Genomic DNA, 19,028 nt, shown 5'->3' with positions numbered 1-19,028 from the left:
AAAGATTCCAGGATGACCAGCCAACACCGAACAATGAACCTCAGAGATCACTTTATTTGTCCACCTATCCGGGACAAACAGTTTCTCCGCTGGACAACGATCAGGTTTATTAGCCTGAAATTTTTGCAGCACCCGCCGCAAATCAGGGGAGATGGCAGACACAATTACTCCTTCCTTGAGGATACCCGCCGGCTCAGATAAACCCGAAGAGTCGGGCACAAAACTCCTAGACAGAGCATCCGCCTTCACATTTTTAGAGCCCGGAAGGTACGAAATCACAAAGTCAAAACGGGCGAAAAACAGCGACCAACGAGCCTGTCTAGGATTCAAACGCTTAGCAGACTCGAGATAAGTCAGGTTCTTATGATCAGTCAATACCACCACGCGATGCTTAGCTCCTTCAAGCCAATGACACCACTCCTCGAATGCCCACTTCATGGCCAGCAACTCTCGGTTGCCCACATCATAATTCCGCTCAGCAGGCGAAAACTTCCTGGAAAAAAAAGCGCACGGTTTCATCACTGAACAATCAGAACCTCTCTGCGACAAAACAGCCCCCGCTCCAATCTCAGAAGCATCAACCTCGACCTGGAACGGAAGAGAAACATCAGGTTGACACAACACAGGGGCAGAAGAAAAACGACGCTTCAACTCTTGAAAAGCTTCCACAGCAGCAGAAGACCAATTGACCAAATCAGCACCCTTCTTGGTTAAATCGGTCAATGGTTTGGCAATACTAGAAAAATTGCAGATGAAGCGACGATAAAAATTAGCAAAGCCCAGGAACTTTTGCAGACTTTTCAGAGATTTCGGCTGAGTCCAATCATGGATGGCTTGGACTTTAACAGGATCCATCTCGATAGTAGAAGGGGAAAAGATGAACCCCAAAAATGAAACCTTCTGCGCACCAAAGAGACACTTTGATCCCTTCACAAACAAAGAGTTAGCACGCAGGACCTGAAAAACCGTTCTGACCTGTTTCACATGAGACTCCCAATCATCCGAGAAGATCAAAATGTCATCCAAGTACACAATCAGGAATTTATCCAGGTACTCTCGGAAGATGTCATGCATAAAGGACTGAAACACTGATGGAGCATTGGCAAGTCCGAATGGCATCACTAGATACTCAAAATGACCCTCGGGCGTATTAAATGCAGTTTTCCATTCATCGCCTCGCCTGATTCGCACCAGATTATACGCACCACGAAGATCAATCTTGGTGAACCAACTAGCCCCCTTAATCCGAGCAAACAAATCAGATAACAAAGGCAAGGAGTACTGGGGGCGTGGCCTGAACGTCCATGTGAGCGGACGGGTGATAGAGCGCTCCCGCTGCTAACGCTGACATTATCCTTATAAGCCGCAGCTGAGCGGCGATTCAAGGCGCTTACCGGCTGCAGGAGAGTCCCGGGAGTGCGGCGGTGTATAGAGGCGGCCCCGAGGTCAATGAGTATGACCAGGAGGAGGCAAAGAGATGCAGGAGCCGGCGAGGCTGGGATCAGCCAAGATGGCACCGACGCCAGAGAGAAGGCGGAGAAGGACAACGCGGCATGCCAGAAGAGAATGGCGGCGGCGGCAAAGCTCCAGCAGTTTGCTAGAGTGGAGGCCGCAGGGAACTCAGGAAAAGCAGAGGAGGACGCCGGAGCAGACACAGACACAGAAGGAGAGGAGGAAAGCCCACAGAGGAACAGGAGGTACAACAGGGGAGCAGGGATGGTGACATGGCGGTGGTAGTAGGGGGATCTGAAGATAAGGAGCCAGGAGCAGAGCCCACCCTTAGAGATGTCTTTGCACTGGTATCATCATGCAAACAATCCCTGACCCAGCAGATACAGGAGGTCAAGGGGGATACAGCCCAGATAAATGCAGCCCTGCAGAAGATTGACAAACGTGTGGGGGCTGTGGAGGAAAGAGTGAGCACTGCAGAAGATCATATAGTGCAGCTGCAGAAAGCGGAGAGGAAGTTTACTCAGGCAATATCGGAGCTGGCTGCAAAAAATGAGGATCTGGAGAATAGGTCCAGAAGAAATAACATTCGTATAGTGGGTGTCCCTGAAAAAACTGAGGGGAGGAATCCCACGGAGTATATTGAAAGCTGGCTCCTTGAGACTTTTGGTGATGCAGCACTGACAAAAGTATTTGCGGTAGAAAGAGCCCACAGGGTCCCACCGAAACCACCTGTCCCTGGAGCAAATCCCCGTACCATGCTTGCCAAAATCCTAAATCCTAAACTACAGAGATAGAGACATTATCCTGAGGAAGGCTAGAGACATGACAGATCTGACAATTGGAGGTCAAAGAATTGCTATTTACCCTGACTATTCCGCCCTGGTACAGAAACAACGGATGATGTTCACGGGTATCAAGAGACGGCTGAGAGAACTGGGAGTGCAGTACTCCATGATGTTTCCGGCACGACTGAGAGTGGTAGCGTTGGATAAGATTCATTTTTTCCAGACGCCGGAGGACGCTACCCAGTGGATAGATCTTAACGCTAAAAAGCTTAAAGGGAAAGGAGATTGAAAATGTGGGGTGGGTTAGTCGGGAGGTATTTTAATTCTTTCAAAAAGGAGAAAAAGAGTTTGACTGACAGTACATTGATAATTGAAATGTGTAGGTTGGAGGGTGGAGCTGGGTATTATTCAGGGAATGCACTGGGAGTGCTGATACGGCGGAGAAGTATGAGGGAGGAAGGGTGTGCAGCGTACTAAAAGTTTATTTAGTTTCTTGTAGTTGTAATGTAATACAGGTTGAATTATATTGTTTTCTAAGACTTGCGCCGAATTCTGTTATAAACTGTAGCGGGAGGCGGAAGGAGAAGGTTACGTTAACAAGAGTGTTCGCAATGGGTGATGGTGCCCCACTCTTGATAAGAGGCAGAATGTATAGTATTGGGGGGTGTGGGGGAGGGGGGGTGGGGTAAGGGTGGGGAGGGAAGTTAGACAGCTCAGAACCGGGAGTAACGACATAATTAAAGATGATGAGTCACATAATAGGGGACCGCTTTAAGATATTGAGTTGGAATGTGAGAGGTCTGGCGGATAAGTCAAGAAGAGCTGCGAGCTTGCAGTATGCGAAGGATCAGCGGGCTTCTATGATATGCTTGTTAGAGACGCACTTGATACAGGAGAAAGTGGATGTACTGAATAGACGGTGGATACAGAAAGGGTATCATTCTACCTTTTCGACGTACTCAAGAGGGGTGTCAGTGTTGGTACCGATGGGAGTGCAGTATGAAGAGGTGAAAGTATGCGTGGATGCTGAGGGTCAGTATGTGGTGATACAATGTATATTGTATGGAGTGAGATTGTGTGTTGCGGCAATGTATATTCCACCTCCATATTCAAGTAAGAAGATCAGGGAGGTGTTGGAGAAGGTGGAACGATGGGAACCACTACCACTCTTAATTATTGGGGATTTGAACAATATCTGTGACGACTTTTGGGATAAAAATAAGAACACCCAGAACAGGTCGGAGGGGCACACTACAACATTTGGTACCTATGTGCGTGAAATAGGCATGATTGATCAATGGAGAGTTAGACATGTTGGGGAGAGAGGGTACTCGTGCTACTCGCCGGCTCATGCTACGCTATCCAGAATTGATATGGCGCTGGGTAACTGCCTGTTGGACACAATGGTGGGAGAGGTGCGTTATCTGTCGAGGGCCCTTTCGGATCACAGTCCAATTGAGGTGGAGGTTAGGTTGTTGGGGACACGGACCGCAAGTGGGAGAGAATGGAAGATCCATCCTAACTGGTTACAGAGTATTGACTTGGACGGTATAGGGAAGGAGGTGACGGAATTCTTTGCTTTAAATGATGGGAGTACAGATGCTCTAACTGTTTGGGATGCAATGAAAGCGTACCTGAGAGGGTTACTATTTAGAGACATTAGTAGGTGTAAGAGGAGGACAAGGGAGGCGGAGAGGGTGGCGATGGAGGAGCTGAAAGCCGCAGAGGACGAGATGGTAGTGCTGGGGACTTCCGAAGCAGAGAAAAGGTTGAGAACAGCGCAAAATCGTATGGAAAAGATTCTGCTGGGAAACGCTGAAAGGAAGCGGGAGTTTCAGAGGGTGACTTATTTTCAGGAGGGAGAAACAGTGGGTCACATGCTATCGGTGGTAGTCGCGGCTCAGCGTGGTACCTCGTATGTGCACTCGTTGGTTTCAGATGGGGGGAGCAGGGTATCTGAAACACCTGAAATTATAAAGGTCTTTGCGGACTTCTACGCGGACTTATATTCCTCCAGGATCAATGAGTCAGCCGGAGATACGGAGACTTTCCTTGAGAGTCTGGGTCTTCCGAAATTGAGTGAGGAGGATAGGGTGAGCCTAGATGCCCCTATCACCGAGGAGGAACTGAGTCGGGCGCTGAAGTCTATGGCCAATGGGAAGGCACCTGGGGTTGATGGGTTACCAGCTGAAATCTATAAAAGTTTGGAGGAAGTGCTGATTCCTAGATTAAAGTTAGTACTGGAGGAGGCTGGACGCCAAGGGTATCTCCCAGCATCTATGAGGGAGGCCACTATAGTGGTTATTCCGAAGGAGGATAAGGATCTGGGGAAGCCTGAGTCATATCGGCCAATCTCTCTGTTAACCATCGATGTCAAGCTCTTGGCCAAGGTGTTAGCTACCCGTTTGTCCAGCGTCATTGCTAACCTTGTACATCCGGATCAGTCTGGTTTTATGCCTGACAGGTCTACAGCGGTTAATCTGCGGAGGCTGCATATGAACCTGCAGCTGAAGTCTGACAACTGTGGCCGAAGGGTTATTGCGTCCTTGGATGCCCATAAGGCGTTTGACAGTGTGGAGTGGGGATATCTCTGGCGGGTGTTGAAGTGTATGGGTATTGGTCCGCAATTTGTGGCGTGGACTCAACTGTTATATTCACTACCAACAGCTAGAATTAGAGTGAATGGGGAACTCTCTCAGCCTATAAAGTTGGCCAGAGGTACGAGGCAGGGTTGCCCACTGTTGCCCCTTTTGTTTGCCTTGGCTGTGGAGCCACTGGCCGTCAAGATACGACAATCGGATGAGGTCCCTGGGTTCAGATATGGGAGTGTTGAGGAGAAGATCGCGTTATATGCAGATGACATCTTACTGTTCCTGGCGGACCCGGATGAAGCCTTGAATGGGGCTATCGAGATCATTGGGAAATTTGGAGACTTGTCGGGATTGAGTATAAATTGGGATAAATCGGTCCTCTTTGAGGTGGATGGGGTGGAGGAGAGCAGAAGTGAGCCATTGGGAGAGGGGCGGCTTAAGGTGGCATCCCTTTTCAAATACCTGGGAATATGGATCTCGATGCCAGTTACAGAGTTTTTGTATAGGAATTTGACACCTCTCATGGGCGCCCTTAAAGCAAAAGTGGATGCGTGGAATAAATTGCACCTATCGGTGGTGGGTAGGGTTAATCTCATTAAAATGGTTCTGATGCCCAAATTACTTTACGTCCTACATAATGCGCCAGTTTGGATTCCACGTGGGAAATTCCGGCAGATTAGTGCTCTTTTTAGAAGTCTGATATGGGGGAGGCGGTACCCACGTATTCGCCTGGAGACGCTTCAGCGGCCCAAGGAAGATGGAGGATTGGCTTTACCCAATCCTGAGTTATATTTTCTTGCAGCCCAGAGCCAGCATTTGAAGGGCTGGGCGCGGGAGGCGTCTGCCAGTGCGGTACAGCACTTGATGGAGAGGGTGACGGACCGACGACCGGTGGCGCAGTGTCTGGAGGATGGCTCCTTGAAAGTATTGGGGAAATTATACCCAACTATGTTTTTGATACATAAATTATGGACCAGACTGCGACAGATTCGGGGGGTTACGGGGCTGACTAAATTTACACCGATATGGCTTAATAATAATTTGGTTGAGTTTGCGGCCCTTGGAGTGCGGGCGGAGTGGCAGGCCAAAGGAATTCACTTGGTGGCTCAGATAGTTCAACAACGAGGATTAAAGTCCTTTTCGCAGCTGCAAGGGGAGTTTGGATTGAGACCGGCTGGGGAGTATCAATATGCTCAGATGAAACATGCTTTTAAAGCTCAAAACAAGGGCGGTGGTATTGAGATCCAGGAGGACATAGTTCTGGAATACGTGTGTGGGGAAGGATCCACAAGGGGAGTCATTACCACCCTTTATAAGGACCTTCTACATGCATATTTGCTAGACTTTCCCCTAAAAGCGAGAGCGAAATGGGAAAGAGATTTAGGCCCAATGGAGGATGAAACCTGGGAGTCGGTGTTGGAGTGGGTTCCACGAGTGTCACTAAGTGAGCCGTATAGACTATCGCAGCTGTACATCTTGCACAGAGTCTATAAATCACCGGAAGTGTTGTGCAGAGCGGGGTTGCGTGCTGACTCTGAATGCCCGAGATGTAAGACTGAGAACGCAGGAATATACCACATGATGTGGACATGTCCAAGACTGGTTGCTTTCTGGTTGGTGGTAATGAGCCGTAGGGGCGTATAAATGCAGAGTGCCGAGAGATCCGATAGTGTGTATACTGGGACATGTAGAGGAAATTAGAGTGGATAACACCTGGAAGATAGCAATAGCTAGGCTATTATATATGGCAAGGAAGGTAATAGCAAGGAACTGGATCAAGGAGGAACCGCCTACAAGGGGTGAATTTCTGAAATATGTTAAACATGGTCTCAATTTGGAAAAGGGGGTCTACAAAAGACGTGGGAAAATAGAAACGTTTGACAAAATGTGGTCTCCGTGGCTCGAGCTAGGATGAGTAGTTATGGGAAATGGGAGGATGAGGGCCTCTGAAAGGAAGAGAGTGCTAAAGGAACAAGCGGACATAAGTGAGTCAAATGGCTCAAAGAACCATCAATACTGGTAACAAAAGTATAAATGGGTATGAGCTGTCAGGGGAGGGGGAGGTTTGGGTTTTGTTGGGATTGTTGGGGATTTGGAAAATGTAAAAATTTTGTAAAATAATGGAAAAATGCATAAATTGTATTGTTCATATTCGACTTTAATAAAAACCTATTTTATAAAAAAAAAGGCAAGGGGTACTGAAATTTAACAGTGATCTTATTAAGAAGGCGATAATCTATACAAGGTCTCAGCGAACCATCCTTTTTGGCTACAAAAAAGAACCCTGCTCCTAATGGCGACGATGACGGGCGAATATGCCCCTTCTCCAGGGATTCCTTCACATAACTGCGCATAGCGGTGTGCTCAGGCATGGATAAATTAAACAGTCGACCTTTTGGGAATTTACCACCAGGAATCAAATTGATAGCACAATCACAATCCCTATGCGGAAGTAGGGCATCAGACTTGGGCTCATCAAATACATCCCGGTAATCAGACAAGAACTCTGGAACCTCAGAAGGGGTGGATGACGAAATTGACAAAAATGGAACATCACCATGTACCCCCTGACAACCCCAGCTGGACACCGACATGGATTTCCAATCCAATACTGGATTATGGGCTTGTAGCCATGGCAACCCCAACACGACCACATCATGCAGATTATGCAACACTAGAAAGCGAATATCCTCCTGATGTGCAGGAGCCATGCACATGGTCAGCTGGGTCCAGTATTGAGGCATATTCTTGGCCAAAGGCGTAGCATCAATACCTCTCAATGGAATAGGACACTGCAAGGGCTCCAAGAAAAACCCACAACGCTTAGCATATTCCAAGTCCATCAAATTCAGAGCAGCGCCTGAATCCACAAACGCCATGACAGAATATGATGACAAAGAGCAGATCAAGGTAACGGACAGAAGAAATTTTGACTGTACCGTACCAATGGTGGCAGACCTGGCGAACCGCTTAGTGCGCTTAGGACAATCAGAGATAGCATGAGTGGAATCACCACAGTAGAAACACAGCCCATTCAGACGTCTGTGTTCTTGCCGTTCAACTCTGGTCAAAGTCCTATCGCACTGCATAGGCTCAGGTTTAAGCTCAGGTAATATCGCCAAATGGTGCACAGATTTACGCTCACGCAAGCGTCGACCGATCTGAATAACTAAAGACATAGACTCATTCAAACCAGCAGGCATAGGAAATCCCACCATGACATCCTTAAGGGCTTCAGAGATACCCTTTCTGAACATAGCTGCCAGCGCAGATTCATTCCATTGAGTGAGCACTGACCATTTTCTAAATTTCTGGCAATATACCTCTATCTCATCCCGACCCTGACAAAGAGCCAGCAAATTCTTTTCTGCCTGATCCACTGAATTAGGCTCATCGTACAGCAATCCGAGCGCCAGGAAAAACGCATTGATATTACTCAATGCAGGATCTCCTGGCGCAAGAGAAAATGCCCAGTCCTGAGGGTCGCCGCGCAAAAAAGAAATAATAATCAAAACCTGTTGAACTGGATCACCAGAGGAACGAGGTTTCAAGGCCAGAAATAACTTACAATTATTTTTGAAACTCAGAAACTTAGTTCTATCTCCAAAAAACAAATCAGGAATAGGAATTCTTGGTTCTAACATAGATTTCTGATCAATAGTGTCTTGAATCTTTTGTACTCTTGCCGAGAGCTGATCCACAAATGAAGACAGACTTCTAATGTCCATCGCTACACCTGTGTACTGAACCACCCAAATGTCTAGGGGAAAAAAAAGACAAAACACAAAGCCAAGAAAAAAAAATGGTCTCAGAACTTCTTTTTTCCCTCTATTGAGAATCATTAGTACTTTTGGCTTCCTGTACTGTTATGAAAGGCAATTCAGTATCACAATGGACATGGAGGTCAGAGCACATACAGTGATCTGACAATAACCCAAAATAATAGAACGAGCTCTGAGACGTGGGAACTCTGCAGACCGCAATCCCTGATCCTCTCCAAACACAACTAGAGGCAGCCGTGGATTGCGCCTAACGCTACCTATGCAACTCGGCACAGCCTGAGAAACTAACTAGCCTGAAGATAGAAAAAATAAGCCTACCTTGCCTCAGAGAAATACCCCAAAGGAAAAGGCAGCCCCCCACATATAATGACTGTGAGTAAGATGAAAAGACAAACGTAGGGATGAAATAGATTCAGCAAAGTGAGGCCCGATATTCTAGACAGAACGAGGATAGGAAAGATAACTTTGCGGTCTACACAAAACCCTAAAGAAAACCACGCAAAGGGGCAAAAAGACCCTCCGTACCGAACTAACGGCACGGAGGTACACCCTTTGCGTCCCAGAGCTTCCAGCAAAACAAATAGACAAGCTGGACAGAAAAAATAGCAACAAATAGCAAAGAAGCACTTAGCTATGCAGAGCAGCAGGCCACAGGAATGATCCAGAGAAACACAAGTCCAACACTGGAACATTGACAGGAAGCATGAATCAAAGCATTAGGTGAGGTTAAGTAGAGAAGCACCTAACGACCTCACCAGATCACCTGAGGGAGGAAACTCAGAAGCAGCAGTACCAGTTTCCTCCACAAACGGAAGCTCCCAGAGAGAATCAGCCGAAGTACCACTTGTGACCACAGGAGGGAGCTCTGCCACAGAATTCACAACACATGTGCTAACCCTGGCAGCGGCCATTTTGTGAATGGTAAATTTGTTAATGCTGGTAGTAGCCATTTTGTGGATGGTAAATTTGTTAATGCTGGTAGTAGCCATTTTGTGAATGGTAAATTTGTTAATGCTGGTAGTAGCCATTTTGTGAATGGTAAATTTGTTAATGCTGGTAGTAGCCATTTTGTGAATGGTAAATTTGTTAATGCTGGTAGTAGCCATTTTGTAAATGGTAAATTTGTTAATGCTGGTAGTAGCCATTTTGTGAATGTTAAATTTGTTAATGCTGGTAGTAGCCATTTTGTGGATGGTAAATTTGTTAATGCTGGTAGTAGCCATTTTGTGAATGGTAAATTTGTTAATGCTGGTAGTAGCCATTTTGTGAATGGTAAATTTGTTAATGCTGGTAGTAGCCATTTTGTGGATAGTAAATTTGTTAATGCTGGTAGTAGCCATTTTGTGGATGGCAAATGTAATTCTGACGGCGGCCATTTTGTGGATGGCAAAAGTGTTAATTCTAATGGTGGCCATTTTGTGGATAACAAATGTAATTCTGACGGTAGCCATTTTCTGGATGGCAAATGTGCTGCTCCTGGTGGTGAACATCTTAGATTAAGGCTACACACCACATCACCAAATCCTTGTTACCCAGTAATGACCACTAACGGCCAATACTATTTTCCTTTGGGAAGTGAACAAGCTTTACCCATGTATCCTGTCTCAGTGGTTTCCAATGGGGCACCGAACCTTTCCCCTATCTAGCAATCCTCCCGCCTGGATCGTCCTCGGCACCGACCCTTTCTACTGTCACTTCCACTGCCAATTTAGCCGCACACCCACACAAGATGCTCCAAGCAATGGCCTCTCCTCCCAACGCTTCCACTACAATAGCACTCTCACACAGTCTACCTAACCCTATACCCGGTACCTCACAGGCTCTCTTGCAGCCTAGTGCACACCTGTATGGGACGGTGGCAACTGCATCAAGGGGGCTCAATCTGGGAGGGGGATGTCAATAGCACAGGAAGCACAAAGGGGAGGGAATGTTGGCAACCTGTTTTCGAAAAAGAACTTCCTGAGGGACCCTTGTTAGTGGTGGGAAAGGGTGACATAACGACAATGGAAACAGACGCTATTGTTAAAGCTGCCAATTCTCGGTTAGAGCATAATGGAGGTGTAGCTAGAGCTATAGTGTAAGCAGGAGGGGCGACTATTCAAGCTGACAGTCAAATCATTGTTGAGTCACGTGGTCAGATAGCTGTTGGGGACATAGTGGTGACTAAAGCTGGCAATCTTCCATGTAGAATGATCATACACGCTGTGACCCCTACTTTTGACCCCTATTCATCCAGACGTTAGTGCTCAACAACTTCATGCAGCAATAACTCGCATTTTAGAGTATGCGAATATTAGTGAGCAAATTGAGACCTTGACAATTCCGGTGCCATCTCTACTCCCGCCTCAGGTGTCACCACCAACAGTGCCAATGCTCATGTCTGAGGAGCCCACCCTCTACGTCAAGTTTACAACCCAGCAAGCTGCTACTCTGTTGTACCAAGCTCCAGATCCAGAAAAACAGCCGATGCCTTTCTACAGAAGCATGCTTCAAATCCAAAGTACTTACCCAGCTACGTGGCAAGATCTAATTTCCCTGGCAAATCTTAAAGCAGTCAATGCATATTGGCCTGTTATGGATATCATGTTCAATGATGACTCACTTGCCAGTGACAAGACATGGGACTCTGGTGTTGAGTTCTGCCAAGAACCCAAGACATGGGCCTCGGATGAGCTGGCTGACCTATCACTTATTGTCGCCAAAGGATTCCAGATGCCTCAAAGCTGATGCAGCCATTGTACGAAGACCTCAAGACATCAGCGTTTCCACTATGTACCAAATCCGTGGAAGCTTTCTACGCTCTTAAACAGGCCATACAGTCTGCACCAGCTTTTGGAATCCCAAATTCTGATATCATCTGAGGATATCCGGTTCTCTTAATGGCTCCACACGACATAATTGCTATTCCTGCAACCCTAAACATCTGTTGGTGCAGCGTCATATGAGACTACAATATTCGCTGTTGGTTCCGGATAATGTCACTCTTGTCCGCTGCAGCATCCTCAAACTGTCCATGCTGCTTCCTCTTTCCAGGGGGGATGTGGATGATGATGCTGATGCTCTCGGAGAAGATGCCTCTACACACTCAAAGGAGGATCATGACTGTCTTGAACAAATGCAGAAAGAAACAGGAACAGGAACAGACTTGTTCACTGTGCAAGTAGCCCATGTGTTCCTGTTTCCATGATTGTTCTCTTGTGTCTACAAGACTGGGGAGTTCCACCACTCCTCTTGGGCTAGCTGCACAAAAGCTGTTCTGTCCTGTATGCACACATGGATTTTTCCTCTCTGAACCCTGTTCACACAGGTAATATACAGATGATCAGGTTTTTAAATACATCAGATAGGGATTGCATACATTAGTTAGGACTGCTCTGATATGGGTATACCGTGAAGATTGGTAGAGCAGCTTAGTATACATTTTTTGCAAAAAACGTATCAACCAAATACCCTGTTATTTACATCTTTTACTAGCACTTGCGGATTACTGCAAACATTTTTTCAAACTGAGTGTTTTTGGTTTTACCATTCTCTTTTGTGTCTTCAGGTTTCTTGGTGGTGTGTGAACATGTTCTTACAGACTTGTTCACTGTGCAAGTAGCCCATGTGTTCCTGTTTCCATGATTGTTCTCTTGTGTCTACAAGACTGGGGAGTTCCACCACTCCTCTTGGGCTAGCTGCACAAAAGCTGTTCTGTCCTGTATGCACACATGGATTTTTCCTCTCTGAACCCTGTTCACACAGGTAATATACAGATGATCAGGTTTTTAAATACATCAGATAGGGATTGCATACATTAGTTAGGACTGCTCTGATATGGGTATACCGTGAAGATTGGTAGAGCAGCTTAGTATACATTTTTTGCAAAAAACGTATCAACCAAATACCCTGTTATTTACATCTTTTACTAGCACTTGCGGATTACTGCAAACATTTTTTCAAACTGAGTGTTTTTGGTTTTACCATTCTCTTTTATGTCTTCAGGTTTCTTGGTGGTGTGTGAACATGTTCTTACAGACTTGTTCACTGTGCAAGTAGCCCATGTGTTCCTGTTTCCATGATTGTTCTCTTGTGTCTACAAGACTGGGGAGTTCCACCACTCCTCTTGGGCTAGCTGCACAAAAGCTGTTCTGTCCTGTATGCACACAAGGATTTTTCCTCTCTGAACCCTGTTCACACAGGTAATATACAGATGATCAGGTTTTTAAATACATCAGATAGGGATTGCATACATTAGTTAGGACTGCTCTGATATGGGTATACCGTGAAGATTGGTAGAGCAGCTTAGTATACATTTTTTGCAAAAAACGTATCAACCAAATACCCTGTTATTTACATCTTTTACTAGCACTTGCGGATTACTGCAAACATTTTTTCAAACTGAGTGTTTTTGGTTTTACCATTCTCTTTTGTGTCTTCAGGTTTCTTGGTGGTGTGTGAACATGTTCTTACAGACTTGTTCACTGTGCAAGTAGCCCATGTGTTCCTGTTTCCATGATTGTTCTCTTGTGTCTACAAGACTGGGGAGTTCCACCACTCCTCTTGGGCTAGCTGCACAAAAGCTGTTCTGTCCTGTATGCACACATGGATTTTTCCTCTCTGAACCCTGTTCACACAGGTAATATACAGATGATCAGGTTTTTAAATACATCAGATAGGGATTGCATACATTAGTTAGGACTGCTCTGATATGGGTATACCGTGAAGATTGGTAGAGCAGCTTAGTATACATTTTTTGCAAAAAACGTATCAACCAAATACCCTGTTATTTACATCTTTTACTAGCACTTGCGGATTACTGCAAACATTTTTTCAAACTGAGTGTTTTTGGTTTTACCATTCTCTTTTGTGTCTTCAGGTTTCTTGGTGGTGTGTGAACATGTTCTTACAGACTTGTTCACTGTGCAAGTAGCCCATGTGTTCCTGTTTCCATGATTGTTCTCTTGTGTCTACAAGACTGGGGAGTTCCACCACTCCTCTTGGGCTAGCTGCACAAAAGCTGTTCTGTCCTGTATGCACACATGGATTTTTCCTCTCTGAACCCTGTTCACACAGGTAATATACAGATGATCAGGTTTTTAAATACATCAGATAGGGATTGCATACATTAGTTAGGACTGCTCTGATATGGGTATACCGTGAAGATTGGTAGAGCAGCTTAGTATACATTTTTTGCAAAAAACGTATCAACCAAATACCCTGTTATTTACATCTTTTACTAGCACTTGCGGATTACTGCAAACATTTTTTCAAACTGAGTGTTTTTGGTTTTACCATTCTCTTTTGTGTCTTCAGGTTTCTTGGTGGTGTGTGAACATGTTCTTACAGACTTGTTCACTGTGCAAGTAGCCCATGTGTTCCTGTTTCCATGATTTTTCTCTTGTGTCTACAAGACTGGGGAGTTCCACCACTCCTCTTGGGCTAGCTGCACAAAAGCTGTTCTGTCCTGTATGCACACATGGATTTTTCCTCTCTGAACCCTGTTCACACAGGTAATATACAGATGATCAGGTTTTTAAATACATCAGATAGGGATTGCATACATTAGTTAGGACTGCTCTGATATGGGTATACCGTGAAGATTGGTAGAGCAGCTTAGTATACATTTTTTGCAAAAAACGTATCAACCAAATACCCTGTTATTTACATCTTTTACTAGCACTTGCGGATTACTGCAAACATTTTTTCAAACTGAGTGTTTTTGGTTTTACCATTCTCTTTTCTGTCTTCAAATGCAGAAAGAAGTAGCCTCCAAGAAAAACGTGTCTGAAGACCCATTCCCACATGCTGACCTGACGTTCCTCACTGATGGTTCCAGATTTGCAGATGAAACGGGAAGGTTCCATACGGGATATGCCGTGGTTACACATGACCAGGTCATCTCAGCTGGATCACTACCACCGCACATGTCTGCACAAGAAGCGGAACTTAAAGCTTTGACGTTGGCTTGTCAGGAAGCAACGGAGAAGGTGGTCAACCTCTACACGGATTCAAGATATGCTTTCGGAGTGGCTCATGACTTCGGCAGTATCTGGGCAGCCAGAGGATACCTAACGTCCAGTGGAACTCCTGTAAAACATGCTGCTACCATACAAGAACTTGTGGCCGCTCTTGATCTACGTTCGGAGGTTGCAGTGATCAAGATCAAAGCTCACGGAAGATTGGATTCTCCAGAAGCAAGGAGGAACTTCTTTGCTGACAAAACAGTAAAAACCTATGCTGCTGATCCATTTGGGAAAGAGAAAGCAGCGGTGTACGTGTCACAAAACACTGAAGAAGGGACTAAAGGCTCTCTTATGAGGATTATCCATCTACATCAAGACATCGGATGATGAAAAGAAGCCATGGCAAGAAGGAGGAGCTAAAAAAGGATGAAGATGGAGTCTGGAGGGTGAACAAAAAGTTCTGTCTACCCCGTAATCTGTATTCCTCGGAGACAGAATGGGCACACGGTATTGCCCAGAGGCAGGAATCAGATGATTGACCTGATTTGGAAGACTTACATGGCACTTGGGATCTCTACTGTCACCCCAAAAATACTGCAATTCCTGCCTTGTGTGTGCAACATGCAATCCAGCACCATCCCAGAAAGTTACTCAGAAACATTGGCTAAACCACTCTATCCCTTTCAGAGAATTCAGATAGATCACATTCAAATGCCAAAAGTAGGGAAGTACGGGTATGTACTGGTAGTGACTGACATGTTCTCAGGATGGCCCGAAGCCTCTCCAGTAATAAACATGACTGCCAGAGTGACTGTTAAGAGACTGATGACTGAAGTAGTATGCAGATATGGGGTCCCAGAGGTAATTGAGAGTGACCAAGGACCTGCGTTCACGGCGGCACTGACTAAGGAACTATGGACATTGGTGGGAGCTGATTTGGGTTTACATACTCCATATCACCCACAGAGCAGTGGGAAAGTAGAAACACTGAATGGCACCTTGAAAAATAAAATACTGAAAGCCAGTTAGGAGGTCAGACTTGGACAGACATTTTGCCCATTGCCTTATACTCAGTCAGAAACACTCCAAGGGGTCCCACCAAACTCACACCACACGAGATTCTTTTTGGGGGAGCCTCCAAGGTTGGGTCAATATTTTCCACAACAACTAGCTTTAGGAAGTGATACTCTTGTAAATTATGTAATTGTCCTTACTAAAAGAACTGTCAGTAACACATGTACAAGTTTTATCATCCATTCCAGATCCAGATTCCAGTGAAGGTACCCATGATTTCCAACCTGGTGACTACATGCTGGTAAAGAAGTTCATCAGAAAGACATCCCTGGAGTCGAGATTTGAGGGTTCCTACCAAGTGTTCCTGACTACTCCTACTTCAGTCAGGATTGCTGAGCATCTCCTGGATCCATATTATTATTATTAATTGTTATAGCGCCATTTAATCCATCTCTCACATTATAAACTTGTTAGACAATTAGGGACAGAGTAGGATCTGACCTGCTTGTCAAAGTCCAGCTACAAAGGGAGGTTTTCCACAAGGGAAAACTTGTCTCAAACTGGTGAAAACTCCAATTTCCCCCTCCCGGGCGAGACGGTCAGATATAGGATGTGTTACATCAGGGTGAGTGACATATGTATTTTATGTAACCATGGAGATGGGAGATTGGAGAGTAATAGATCCAGCAGGTAGAAAAGTCCCGAGGACGCTGGTAGCGCGCTCCGAGATACCTCCTGATATATCCATGATTGGTCACACATTCTCTGGTGTCTATAGCATCTGTATTGTCATGAAGCCTCTGATCTCATAGTGACACTTAACACTGGTGGGTTATGGAACCACGGTGGGATCAAGATAAAAAAAAGGGGTTAATAAAGCATTTAGGGGGGACTGTTGAGGAGAGCCATAAGATCAAATACTTAATTAACCCCAAGACATAAGAGATTGAGAGAAGCTACCCATAACGTGTATTGTTTGATCTTACATAAGTTTTTTTAGATGAAAGTAAGACACTAAAGATGGCTGCCATTTCCTGTATCAGAGAGCCATGTGGCTGCATGGCTGGTATCCAAGATGACGCCCACCCTGGTGACCTCATGGATCCACCCACAGTGACGCCCACCTTGATGACCTCATGGACCAACCCACCCTGATGACCTCATGGATCCTCCCATGGACTTGCTCATTGCCCAACCCACTTACCAATGGAATGCATCCGATCACTCCCATTTTAGAGCTAACCGAGCCCCCTTACAGGGGATATATAACCATGTGTTCTGACTGAATAAAGTCTCCTTTCCCTTGCAGCTGGGCCATAGATTGATCACGGAGAGTTTACATATGACTGTGTGTTGTTATATGTTTATTTCTTTGGTGCGCACCTGATCAATATCCATTAGGCCAGGAGTAGGCAACTTAAGTGAAGTGAACATTTTATTAAATTATTCAACCTAACAGACTTCCTAACAATACCACTACAGAGAAAATGTTTACTCCCTTCCAATTTATATCAATGGATGGTCTGTAATTCAGGACCGGCCCTCTAGCACAGGGCATCTGATTCTGTGAGGCTGGTCTCACTAGTGAAGCACCAGCCTTGTTTCCGATGAGGCTTAGCTGGACAGGAAATATTCACCGATGTAATAAGTTGCCACAGTCTCTAGTTTAGCAACATTACTCTTTTTGTACTTTTTTATAACTTGTTTTTCATTTTCCTTAGACTTCTATCACTACTGGTGAGGTCTAGGCATTATCTGATGGGTCTCCTGAAGAGAAAGTTTGAGAATCTCTACCATAGAACAAGAGAAACTCTTTGTAACTGCTCTTCACTTTGACCAATAGATGAGGATTCTGATCAGAGGAATCACCTTTGTGAAAATGAGTTTTCTTAAATAATCGACCCCGTTAAGTCATAGAGTTGAAGTTTAGGTCAATCTGGTAGCATTAAAGGAAATCTGTCAGTAAGATTTTCCTTAGTAGGCTGCATCAGACATGTTGTTTTTCTTTGGTTGATGATACAGCCAGTGCTTAAGATCATCCAAAAAAAAAAAACAATCCAACATGCCCAATTTCTCTTTAGAACAATAGCAAACATATGCTGGTTGTCTATTGATCAAAACAAGTAATTATTATTTTTTGGTGAAGCAGCCGACGATCATTATGACTGGTGATGATGAGCAAATATACACGTTACTCGAGATTTCTCGAGCATGCTCGGGTGTCCTCCAAGTATTTTTTAGTACTCGGAGATTTAGTTTTCAGTGCCGCAGCTGAATGATTTACATCTGTTAGCCAGCATAAGTACATGTGGGGGTTGCCTGGTTGCTAGGGAATCCCCACATGTGATCAAGCTGGCTAACAGATGTAAATCATTCAGCTGAGGTGAGGAAAAGTAAATCTCCGAGTGCTAAAAAATACTCGGAGGACCCCCGAGCATGCTCGAGAAATCTCGAGTAACGAGTATATTCGCTCATCACTAATTATGATCTAAAATGTCTATTTTTGTCAATTTTTAGCTGATGCATGAAGCCTTATGTCTTGGAGATATCTTTTAGAATAACAGATTAAGTTTTAAATAAGAGTATTAGAACCAATGTGTCTTTTTCTTGTACTTAACCCACAATATCACAGGCAAAAAACAACAACAAACCACTCTCCTTTTCCCTTTCACCAGCAACACCTTAGGCTAGGGTCACATTGTGTTAGTGCAACCCGTTTAGCGCTAGCGGGTTGCGCTAATGCAATGTTTTTAATGGGGCCGCGTCCTGGGGTCGCGGTAACGTCCCCGCTCTCGCAGATCCCCGATCTGCGAGAGCGGGGAACGGACCGCGGGCACGCCTCGGACGCTGCGAGCAGCGTCCGCGGCGCGCCAGGAAACACCGGCGCGTCGCTAGCGCGTGCCGAACATGGCACGCGCTAGTGCTGCGCGTTCCCATTGCCGTGAATGGGCGCGCTAACGGACGCGTTGCACGGCGTTAATTTCGCCGTGCAACGCTGTCCGTTAAGCGCGTTCCCATAACGCAATGGGAACCCAGCCTTACATATGGGCACCCTTCAAGCTTAAAGTGTATCTTTGTTATAGACTACACAAATGAGACACACAAAGACCAATTCTTCACAATTTTCTACCACTGTTTTTTTTGCATTGTGGCTACAGTAGATAACATAAAGATGGCAAATAAATGTGTATCTGCTTCTCTTACCTGCAGTACCTTCAATGAATTTATCAAGTTTCAACCTGTAGAAATCTCCTTCTCCATTAATGCTGAAATCTGAGTATGTGGCGTAGGCACGATTGTTGTCAAAATCCTCTAAATCCACCCGGAGCTGAAAGCTACCTACAGTATAGGAGGAAATATCAGACAGTGATGTGGGTACTCCACGGACAACATTTTAGGGAAATTTCTATATAAATTTATCTTTATAAAAATTATTTTTATTTCTGAAGAGATTGAATG

The 19,028-nt window shown here is 45.2% G+C and overlaps 1 protein-coding gene across 2 annotated transcripts in view; it reads right to left on the bottom strand.

The window, feature by feature from the left end:
• LOC138662375 (ficolin-1-B-like) overlaps positions 1-19,028 on the bottom strand; it is a 126,197-nt gene that overhangs the window by 4,748 nt on the left and 102,421 nt on the right. For both annotated transcript variants that reach the window (XM_069747915.1, XM_069747916.1), the window contains one exon: positions 18,774-18,908. In XM_069747915.1, coding sequence (XP_069604016.1) covers positions 18,774-18,908 — 135 coding nt within the window. The remainder of the gene's footprint in view (positions 1-18,773; positions 18,909-19,028) is intronic.

The sequence above is a fragment of the Ranitomeya imitator genome, chromosome 2 (genome assembly GCF_032444005.1).
Source record: "Ranitomeya imitator isolate aRanImi1 chromosome 2, aRanImi1.pri, whole genome shotgun sequence".
Classification (NCBI taxonomy): Eukaryota; Metazoa; Chordata; class Amphibia; order Anura; family Dendrobatidae; genus Ranitomeya; species Ranitomeya imitator.
Note: the sequence above shows the minus strand (reverse complement) of the source record. Positions and strands in the feature narration are given on the sequence as shown.